This window comes from Calonectris borealis, chromosome 10 (assembly GCF_964195595.1).
Source record: "Calonectris borealis chromosome 10, bCalBor7.hap1.2, whole genome shotgun sequence".
NCBI lineage: Eukaryota > Metazoa > Chordata > Aves > Procellariiformes > Procellariidae > Calonectris > Calonectris borealis.
Genome location: NC_134321.1, coordinates 15522964 through 15533555, shown reverse-complemented (window position 1 = coordinate 15533555; position 10592 = coordinate 15522964). Strand labels below are relative to the sequence as shown.

At 46.3% G+C, this 10592-nt stretch overlaps 1 protein-coding gene across 1 annotated transcript; it reads right to left on the bottom strand.

Moving 5' to 3' along the window:
* Window positions 1-441: 441 nt before the first annotated feature.
* Window positions 442-9351, bottom strand: WNT5A (Wnt family member 5A). Its single transcript, XM_075159073.1, has 4 exons — window positions 9223-9351; window positions 7832-8097; window positions 2670-2962; window positions 442-1089 (listed from the first exon to the last, which is right to left on the bottom strand). The coding sequence occupies exons 1-4, from the start codon at window positions 9300-9302 to the stop codon at window positions 631-633; spliced, it is 1098 nt and encodes a 365-aa protein (XP_075015174.1). The 5' UTR covers window positions 9303-9351; the 3' UTR covers window positions 442-630.
* Between the last annotated feature and the right edge of the window lie 1241 nt (window positions 9352-10592).

Sequence of the window (10592 nt, the reverse complement as noted above, 5' to 3'; positions counted from 1 at the left end):
TCCGATGACATCGCGTACTTACGCGGGCACATTCAGATATGCAACTGATACTGCACTTTGTGATGAATATACCACCCCTTATTTACAGAGCCCTAAATGTACCGAACAGCTTTATATACCCTAATGTGATACCTTCTAGTGTCTGAAACTAAAAGTGATGGACAGGTCTGTGTGTTCCTCACATCCATAAGGATTGTTCTAACATCCCAAGCACATTACATGGTTGCTTTGCCTACTGCACACGTATTACGTCCCATGGGACTAAATTAGGATATGTTGGATTTTCCCCTCAAACTACTCTATTGTTTTTAAGAAAAGTCAATTTTTTTTTCACTTTGTAAAATAAATATTCTCAGGTTCTTCCGCATTATTGCCAAAAATATAAGCCGCACACAGTTCTGGGATGGACGCAGAGAGGCACTTCTCTTTGCAACCTTTATATTTTTCTTTTTTCTTTTTTCTTTTTTTTTTCCTTTTTCCTTCCCCCGCCCTTTTTTTTTTTTTTTTTTGAAAAGAAGACGACAACTCGTTGGACTCTATAAATAAAGTGGAGATAGTCCTGTGGAAGGGGAGAGGGGCCTGCACCCCTTGCGGGCAGGTGGCTGCAGTTCCTCCCACCTCGTCCGTCCCCTATTTGCACACAAATTGGTCCACGATCTCTGTGCACAACTTGCATTTCACGTAGCAGCACCAGTGGAACTTGCAGTGGCAGCGCTCTCGCTGCACCGTCTTGAACTGGTCGTACCCTCGGCCACAGCACATGAGTTCGCAGCCGTCCATGCCCTCCGAGGTCTTATTGCAAAGGCGGCCCTGGGTGCCCAGGGACCCGGTGCTCTCGTTGCGCACGCAGTAGTCAGGGCTGGGATCGATGTAGACCAGGTCGTGGATAGTGGGTGCGTTGAAGCGGCTGTTCACTTGCACCAGCTTGCCCCGGCTGTTGAGTTTCATGGCAGCAGCGCTATCGTATTTCTCCTTCAGGGCATCGCCTACCTTGCGGAAATCGGCAAGCTGCAGCCAACAGGTCTTCAGGCTACAGGAACCAGAGACACCGTGGCACTTACAGGCCACGTCAGCCAGGTTGTACACAGTCTGGAGGAGCCAGGGAGAGAAACCAAAAAGGATGATGAAAGATTAGCATGGCTGTGAAAGCACTTATTCCCCTCAGTTCCCGCCCTCTGTCACATTCCCACTCGCCCCTCCACAATACTGGCCTTAGCATCCTCTTCCCTCGGGCAACGTGCTGGGCAGGAGGAGCGAGCAGGCACCCGTGCACCCCCAGCACCCCGTTAGCCGGGGGGAGAGGGGAGCGCCCTCGCCAGCCTCTCCCCGCCGCAGGGACAGCCCCAGCAGCACACGCACAGCCCAGACAGCAGCATCAGTCAGGCTGCATTCAAATTTTAGGAATTCGCTCTCATGCCAGCAAAGGATTTTGCTGTTTCATCGAGAAATGTAAAACATCCCTTTATTTTCTATCTGAGTTACTCTCCCTATTGATCTCTGCTTGAGGCTGCAATTAGGGAAAGAGTTAAGATTCCTCTTGCTCCTGGCTCCTCTGCAGCTGATTGTCTACTCTTGGCTGGGCATCCTCCTGCTATCCCAAACGCTGCTCTGCAAGAGAGACCTCATCCAAGAAGAAACCCCCAAACACCTATGGGTGGGAGACAGAGCTACACAGCAATATCCTCTTTACAAAGCTTTGGCAGGGAAATATCAGTCATTTGCCCTGTACAAATAGAAATAAGAGTCAGTGTTGACACTGCCCCAAAAATCCTGGGGTCTGACACATCAGATGATACTGTAGACAACTTCCACCCAGCAGTTACAGAGTCTTAACGCTGCCAAATGGCACTGCAAAGATGAGGCTGAGGAAGGAAAAAACTGCTCGAGTCTCCGTAAGCAACTGTGAAAGTGTAATTTTTCTTCTTGCTAATAGTAAATTGGCCTGTCCATTGCTTTCAGACACCCTCCTCTCACATTTAAATACTATTAATTTTCAATTATCTTTCATCCTCCTTCACCTTAGAACACAAGTGTAAAGTCTCCAGCTGACTACTTCTGGCACTTCAAGCTCTAGGAAAATAATGATTTTGGCTCTTCATATTCAGACTATTAAAAAAAGAAAAGTTTACACCCATTCATTTAAGGCATTTTCGAGATTAAAGAAACCATAAAGACATGTTTAACCACAGAAGACCATGTTTTCTAATAATATGAAGGAGCTTTTCACATCCTCTTCAAGCAAGGAAAAAAAAAAAGAGTCAGAACAATCCTGCAGCACAATTCCAGCCTGGGAAGCCCAGCGCATCCCTCTTCCCTCCAACGCACACTGTCCTGCTGGAAATACAAACTAATAAAATTCTGTTCTACAGAAAATCCACGGGAGTGGGCACTTTGAACGAAACAACGCGGAGGGAAACACAACACACTTCGGTCCCAATCCTCCCCGTGGGGAAGGCCATAGGGCTGACAGACAACCAGGAGCAACACAAATTCATATACTCCCCACCCATCCGCACCCGGCTATTTTCTTGATTTGTGCATCGAAACGGAGACACGCTTTGGCGGCCGGTCACCGCCCAGCGCTGCCCTGTGCCCCGCCGAGGCACGTCTTCCCCAAAAGGAGGGACGCAGACGGGGGCAGAGGGACGTGCTGTTTCGCAGCCACTTACTCTTCTCCCGGCCTCGTTGTTGTGCAGGTTCATCATGATGCGGGCGCTCTCGTAGGAGCCTCTCTGGTAAACTCTCTCGCGCTCCCGGGCGTCAACAAACTCCTTGGCGAAGCGGTATCCATATTCGATGTTATCGCCGCAGCCACCCCAAAGCCAGTCCCGGGGTAAGTCCTTGGGCCGCGCCGCTCGGCTGCAGCCGCAGGAGGAGAGCTCGCCCTCCCGGCAGGCTCGGCTCATGGCGTTGACCACCCCGGCCGCGCTCACCGCGTAGGTGAACGCCGTCTCCCGGCTGCCTGCGCGGAAAGATAAGCGGTGTTAGGGGAGAACGCACCGCTCCCTGCCCGCCGACGAGCCGGGAGGGCGAAGGCTCTTCAGGAGCCACCAAAATTCATTCGCCTACTAAAAGGTAAAGCAACCCTGAATCATGCTCCTCAAAATGTCTTCCCTCCAAAAAAACCAAGCAAAACCAATGCAATTAGAGCACACAAGGTGTTTGTGAAGAGCAGGAGTTGCTTCTCATTCATGCTGGTGAAAGCTTGGACGAGGGAGCGGGGAGGAGGTGAATCGGGGCCGGAGCACGATGCCAGCAGGGCCAAGGCAACCGTGCCTGCGTGTGAGGGGCGGAAAGGGAAACAGACTCCCTGTCTTTCAGAAAGAAGAGATGTTAAATACAACTTTTAAAAGGCTGGTTCTTAAATTACTACTTCTCAAACATGATTTATGCACTTCACCCACTCATTCCAAATTATTTAAAGCTACAGCGTTTTACAAAGCCTCCTGATATCAGAAGAAAAGCACAGCAGAATAACACACAACTTTTCACCTACGCGTAAGCAGCCACTTCTGTAGGAGGCTATTTAAAACTAACGACAACCTGTGCCGCTTAGTATCCTCTACTCCAGCTCATGTGACTATGGCAAGTGAGTCCATGGACAATCATCTTTACAAATTGCAGGGAAGAAAAAACCTTGGCACAAGGCAGCCTTGAAGGTTTTCTCCTGCATCTGGTGCCCTTAAATGGAAATTGAAAACCTCAAGTTTCAAACCTTCGGAAGAAAAAGTTACAATACCCACAACGCAAGATATGGCCACGTACCATCCTCTTGATGGTGTCTAATTCCACCTTTATTTAGAGCCTGACTTCCCCTACCTCTTTTCCAAGGATGCCACAAGTTCCGACTACAACTAGGAAAGCTGTCAAACAAACAAACAAACAAAAAACCCACAAAACTTGCACCAGAGAGCCCACTTGAAGTTTGCTTTTCATCTTCAGAGACAGTATCCCACTGGGTCTTTTCCAAGAGAGATTCCCAGAATGACTGAGAAGACTAAATATATATTTTTTTATTTTCGATTTGCACAAGTTAAGTTTTATTCCTAATCTTTAGTCCAATCAATAGACCAAGCTAGTGTTTAATCTTGATTTTACAAGATTTTTCTTAGTGAACAGCATGGGCCTTTGTAAAATTAGGGCTTTCAGAGGTTGCGTTTTGGACATGTCATGTATTTAGGCAGCAACATTTTGAGGCAGAAACTCTTTGTACAAGACCCACCATAACAGGTCAAATCTAATAGCTTTCGAGCATTCTGGAACGTAAATAATTCGCAGTCTGGTCCATATTTAACATCAAGATAACACCGTGCTCAGAGCAGCTTTGTTAATATAACAGCTGTCATCCACTGGATTAATTTTAGTAATAGATGCTAGTTTTAAATGGCAAAAAATCAGAAGTCTTATGTTGGGAAAGATCAGATGTAAGGAAGATGAGAAGCACTTTGCTCCCTTACTTACAACGGTCTATTCTCACGGACACCTGCTCGTGGAAGTACTTACGTGAATTATGGGTATAAAGGGTTACAGGAGCAGCCTTTTCAGTCAAAAAAGATTTGGCTTTATGCGGTGACTTATGCCTTGCATTTACTGCAAACTATTGCAGGGGGAACCTCAGAGAGATTTTAATGTTCCCGTTTGTTCTGTAACACACATTTTTGGATTAATTCCTTAAGCAAAATTTCCACTAGATTTAGAGGAAAGAAAAAACGTGGTCTGCTTTGGACCACAGGACTCGCCTCTTCCGTTCCGTTTTATTCTTTTTCATGTTTAGTTAGCTCATGCTTTCACATGGTTAACTACGCTGTTTATTGCAGGATTTAAACTCATAAAGCTGACTTTTTTTGACTAGTTTTCATTATTATCCTGGAGCATATTGTAAAGAACTTACTTGTAGTGGGAAGGAGAAGGAAAGGCTGGGGTACAGAAAGGAGAGCTGCCCCCCAAGTTCCCTCCTTGAACATTTAGGCAAATTATAAAATAGCATCAGCTGCTGAAGTGGATTTCAAGCCCCCGCAGGATGCAAGCCAACACTGTCTCAAGTCATCGACCCAGGAACACATTAAGAGTGATGGTTCCACATGGATGAGTTACTCTGAATTTTTTTTTCCTTTTTTTTTTTTTTTTTTTTTTTTTTTTTTTTTAAGTCTTTAGGCACAACTGTGCTTTCCTTCACTGTCAAACATATCTGTCTTTTCCCACAGTCCAGCATTTCTCTCTATTGTAGCCATGGCAAGGAAACACACATTCCAAACACGTTCGAGTCCCCTCTCGCCCATATATATAAAACACAGAAATGGAACTGCTCAATATACATACACTGTAGGAAGCCACCCACAGAGCAAGGAGCTGAGCTTTACACTTGATATGAATAAGTCTGCAAGAACAGAACAATTTTTTTTGTACCTGAACATAAGATACAAAATGTTCTTTGTCTTGTATTTTAAAAGCATTCAACATCAGGCGGCAGGCATGAAGAGGCTGGACCCCAACTACACCGAGCTGTTGGGGGAGGATCCAGTTATTTTATTTTATGTTAGCACTTAGCTGTTTGCAAAGCCCAAGCCCAGCCAGCCCGGGGCCGGCCATAAAGCCAGGAGATGGCGCAAGGCAGTGAAGGCAGCAAGGACCATGGCCTGACCCAGGAACCAGCAGCAAAGGAGAGCAGCAGAGAACAAAAGCCCTAAAATTTTGCAGTTCAATAAGCCACAGAGCAAGTTTCCAAACCCAATGCTAGGTTTATTTGTACAGCTTTAGCTAACTTTGCAGGATAAATCCTGGAAGAAAGACTGTCCATTTATACACTGGGGTAATTACTGTGCTGTCAGTCAGTGCTTTGCCCAGGCGCTCTCCTGTGCGCAGCCAGCGACAGTGCGGTCGTTAGCTCAGATGACAAAATCCTCCCCAACTATGTGCATTCAGATCCTGACTACCATCTCCTCATGTCGGTGAGAGTAAGGAGTATCTGGCAGTCCCTGGCAATCCAGGGTACAGCGGGCTGAACTAAAATTGAATCAGGCTCTGAAAGTACCTATTTTTCCTTCCACTCAGGGGAACAGCAACTGGTCATTACCGAAGGTCGGCATGAAATAATACAAGTGTTACCCACACCACCTTTCTTGTTCTCAGTCAATACACTCTTTAGGCTCTTTAACTCTTCAATATGGCTATTAACCTTGCTTCCATCTGCAATTAGAATAAGTGGCTTAATTACATGATGAATTGCTGTGTAGACATCAGCTAATACAGTCATATTCAGGAGAAGGGTGCGGCAAAGTTATTTAACTTGAAAGAAACCACCTTTAAATAGATCTGTCATACTTGGGGAGGGCAGAAACGTCTATTCTGGAGACAGACACCACAAATCACGGGCCCAATCCTGTACATTTCGTCACACCAACAGTCCTCCTGAGCTAATTTTCACTTGCTTGGGTAATAAATAAGGGCTGAAGGATGAAGGCCCAAATTTTAAACAGATTATTTTTCTGAGATTTCTTAGATTATTAGAACAGAAAGGTGTACAGAAAAAGTTTTCTTTCATGTTTCATGTGCTTTTAGATTTTTGCTCGGTAGGGCAAAAAAACAAGCTCAACATTAATACTGGGCTTATACTGGGTTAATACTGGGCTTGCAAAAAGCCTAGGGAAGGTTGTTTATCTAAAAACAGCTGTTCCAATTAGGTACTTTTATGCAATAGATTTTTTTCTATTTGTCTGACAACCTCCAAATAAAAACTTCTTTTAACAAAAATTGAGACCAAATGTGAATTGGTGTATTCCTTCGACCTTAACTGGAGTTAGCCCATTTACAGACAAACCTAGCTTGAGTCTAATTTTAAAACTTCGTTTTTTTAAGGCAGCACAGAAAAACACCAATACAAAAGCTTTACTTTACACCTCCAACTAAAAAGCACTGCTGAGTTTGTCAGTGTACTGATCACTACATAAAAGATCACAACTGTCACCCAGAAAAATAGGTGTTTTCAGTTGCTTACACAGAATCAGCAATCTGATTTGGGAAAGTCAGAAGGTTTCACCATGGACCCAGTTCAGCAGCACTGGTTAAAATTTTGCCAAGCACTTTAAAATACGATGAGGTCCTTAAACGTCAGGAAAGGCAGGCAGCACGTGAGCACTGGAGAAGCACATTTCAAAGAGGATCTGATAGGGAAAGGATTGGGTGCCCACCAAATTGTGATAAGATGTTAAGCAGGAACCCATCTCTCTTACCAGCAATGTGATTACATTAAATGCAAGTTACAAGGACAATCACACATGCTGCTCTGATGGAACTGATTTTATAAGAATTACCCTGCTACATTATTTTTAACATATATCTAACTTTCTCAAAAAGAGAAAAAAGTTACCATATCTGGAAATAAGCAAGAAGGAATTGCCTATAAACACTAATAGACAGAGCAGCAATTTTCAGTTAACCTCCAGACCAAGAGCAATTTATTATGCAGCTGCTAACTAGACATGGAACTAGACATGAACATCTTTATTTTACAAGACACTGCTGTTTTTCATTCTCCTAGGTTGCCTTCATTTTGTCTCAGGTTTTCTAAAAGGAAATTTCAGGGCTGCATTTTCCTTTCTCCTCTATTCCCATATGCAAATATATATTCCTACTTTGTTTTCCAAGACACATGGCTGGACAGTGGTGGGAAATCACCTCCAGCTAAAAATAATTCAACTCCTTTGCCAACTTTTAAAAACACTTGATCGTATACAGTACTCAGTAAGAACCTGGCAAGAGTTTCAAGTGCAAAACAGTATGTGCCATACAGATCCTTAGACAAGAGTTTAATCATAAAGATGTTGCTTCCTACCTATCTGCATGACTCTGCCAAAAACAGAGTTGTTGTCCACAGTGCTGCAATTCCATCTTCTATGTCTGAACTGATACTGGCATTCCTTAATGCCCGTCTTTGCACCCTCTCCAATGAACTGCATATGGTCCTGATACAATTGGCAGAGTTTCTTCTGTCCTTGGGAAAGCCCTGCTAGCTGGCTACATAGTGGCTGGGCTCCTATTATATATACCTCTGACATCTGAACAGGGTTCATGGGGTTCATAGGGTTCATCCCTAAAGACCTGCATAAAGAAAGATTTGGATTAATAAAGACTCAAAAAAGAAAAAAAAAAGTCTATAAATCCCAAACAGAACCATATCTTATACATGAGTATATATAACTCCTGGTTTTGCTAACAGGTGAGGAAAAAAACACTTAAATATGAAACTTTTGTTTTAAAGACAGCACAGAACAGAAGTTATTAGTTCCCATCCATGTGGTTATCACCATACATTAGGGACTGAAGTAAGACGCAGACTTGGAAGACTTGCATCTAGGCAGTCCTTTACCAACTTAAATGGACATAGTAAAAATAACAGAAGCTCCAAACAACTGCAAGGCCAGAAAAATAAATAAAACAAAAATGAAAAAAGCCCCCCAACCCCCAATTTATTTTAACACACATTTTAGATTTAAGTCTGGATTTTTCAATCTGTTCTACCATAAACAAATAGGGAAACCTTTAACAAGCCAGAAGTTAGAAACTTGCTACAGACTACTTCTAGCTTCTTCCGAACGACACACAAAAACACAGAGGCAAGTATATTCACTGTAAACAAAATCAACTTTGTTTTCTTAATGCTTGAAGTGCTCTTCACATGATACATTTCAATTAAAAAGTAGCCATTAATCCGAAAAGTATCACTTGAAACAATAGAGGAACACCTATTTCAAGAACTCCCAAAATCGTACACTATACTGAAACAGATAACTTGCCAAGGCAGAAATTTAAATGTACTTCTTTGTAACAAAATATATTTATAAACATTTAAGTTACAGAAAAGTTCAAACCAAAACTTTAATAATTTTTTACTTATAAATCAGCATTCTGTCTCATATATGCAAAATTTCTACTCTAAGAGAGTTGAAATGATTCTTTTAAAAGAGAGGCAATTCTAGTAATTTAAGGATGATCAAATCCATAGAGAATCTACTTTACAGCATTCTAAAAACCGAATTTTACAACACGAGATGTTGCACGTTTACACTTATTTGAGAGACCCGTATTACAACTAAAACATTACTCCCCTGCTGTCTCGTTCATGCGGTACTCCCTCAGAAACAAAGTACGTAGGAAGCAAATAGACATTTAATCAAGCAAATCTTGACACCCCCTTTTAAAATCAAGTCGATACAAGATGCTTACCACCACGAGCTGGCTTCTATTACAACCTGGGTAAAAGAGGAGAAAATGGCCAGAGCCACTATGAGGTACTGAGAAGCCATTGTACTGCCAACTGTCCCCAAAGCACCTCCTTGGATTAATACTGCAGTGGATTTCTAGAGGGGGGAGAAAAAGGATCAGATTGTTTATTGCTTCTCAGACCATTTTCGAGCATTCAAGTTTAAACAACGGAAGTATCCGGGCCCCTTTTAACTTGACTCTGACTCGCCTGCCCTTCTCCCCGCCGAGGCTTTGGTGCCAGACGCAGGCACGTCGCGGCTCCCGCTCCACCGGGCAAAACCCACCCACGCACCCCCACCCCCCGCGGACACCGCCTTCCCGGGGCGGCCGCAGCACCGACCCGCGCCCGCCTGTCCCTCTGCCCCAGCCCCGCCACTCCCCGCACCGCGCCCGCGGCGGGACGGGACGGGACCGGACCGCTGCTCCGGACACGGGGGACCCTATCCCCGCACCCCGCCCGGCCATCCCCGCTGCCCCGGGGTTACAGCCGACCCGCGGGCCCCGGGCCGGGCATTACCCCGTCGCTCCCCGCTCCGGAGCCAGCATCGTGGACACGAAACGCTCCCGGCTGGCTAAAGGCGGCTTCAGGTTTGCAAAGCGAGCCCGAGCGGGAAGGGGGGAGGCCGGTGCCACGAGGGGGTCGGTGCCGCGGTGGGGGCCCGGCGGCCCCCACCCGGGGCCGGTGCGGCCGGTGCTCGCCCTTCCGCGCCGGCCGGGGAAGGCGCTCCCCGCTGCCCCCTAAACCATCTCGCCGCAGCCTCCGTGCTGCGCCGCCGCCCGCTCTCCGCGATCGCCGAGGCAGCCCCGAGCTCCGCGGTGACAGCCCCGACGGCAGCCCCCGGGCCCCGCCGGGGCTGGTACCGGCCCGGGGAGGTACCAGGAGCGACAAGGAGCGGCTCCGCGTCCCGACCCGGCCCCTGCAACAACCAGGCTGCCGTCTTGGAAGTCAAACGCTCCCCCCGACAGGTCCCGCGATCACCGTCTGCGTCCTCACACGGGACTCCTGAACTTGCTAACCAGTGCCATTCACGGTTTTTTATTTCCCCTCCCCTCGGAAGGGGGGGGGGGGGGGGGAAGACATTTCGACACTTGGGGGCTCCCTATTCATTCTCAAAAAGCCCTTAATGCTGAATTGAAGGTGCTCTTAATTCTAATTTATTTCTGTTTGCGAAGGGCCGGGAGGAGAAGACCGATCGCAGCGCCGCGGCGGGAAGTCGGGCTGACACCAAACCTGCCCGGACACACGCGGGGAAGCTGCAGTCAGCGTGGGGGCCCGCACGCGTGTGCGTGCGGAGCGACTCACCGCCACCGCGGCTGCAGCGCCGGGGGCG

Coding starts and splice junctions, on each gene's coding strand:
- WNT5A (XM_075159073.1), bottom strand. CDS start 9,302: ATGGCTTCTCAGTACCTCATAGTGGCTCTGGCCATTTTCTCCTCTTTT. Junction 8,098..9,222: donor ATAGAAGCCAGCTCGTGGTG/GTAAGCATCTTG, acceptor TTCTTTATGCAG/GTCTTTAGGGATGAACCCTA. Junction 1,090..2,669: donor ACAACGAGGCCGGGAGAAGA/GTAAGTGGCTGC, acceptor TGGCTCCTCCAG/ACTGTGTACAACCTGGCTGA.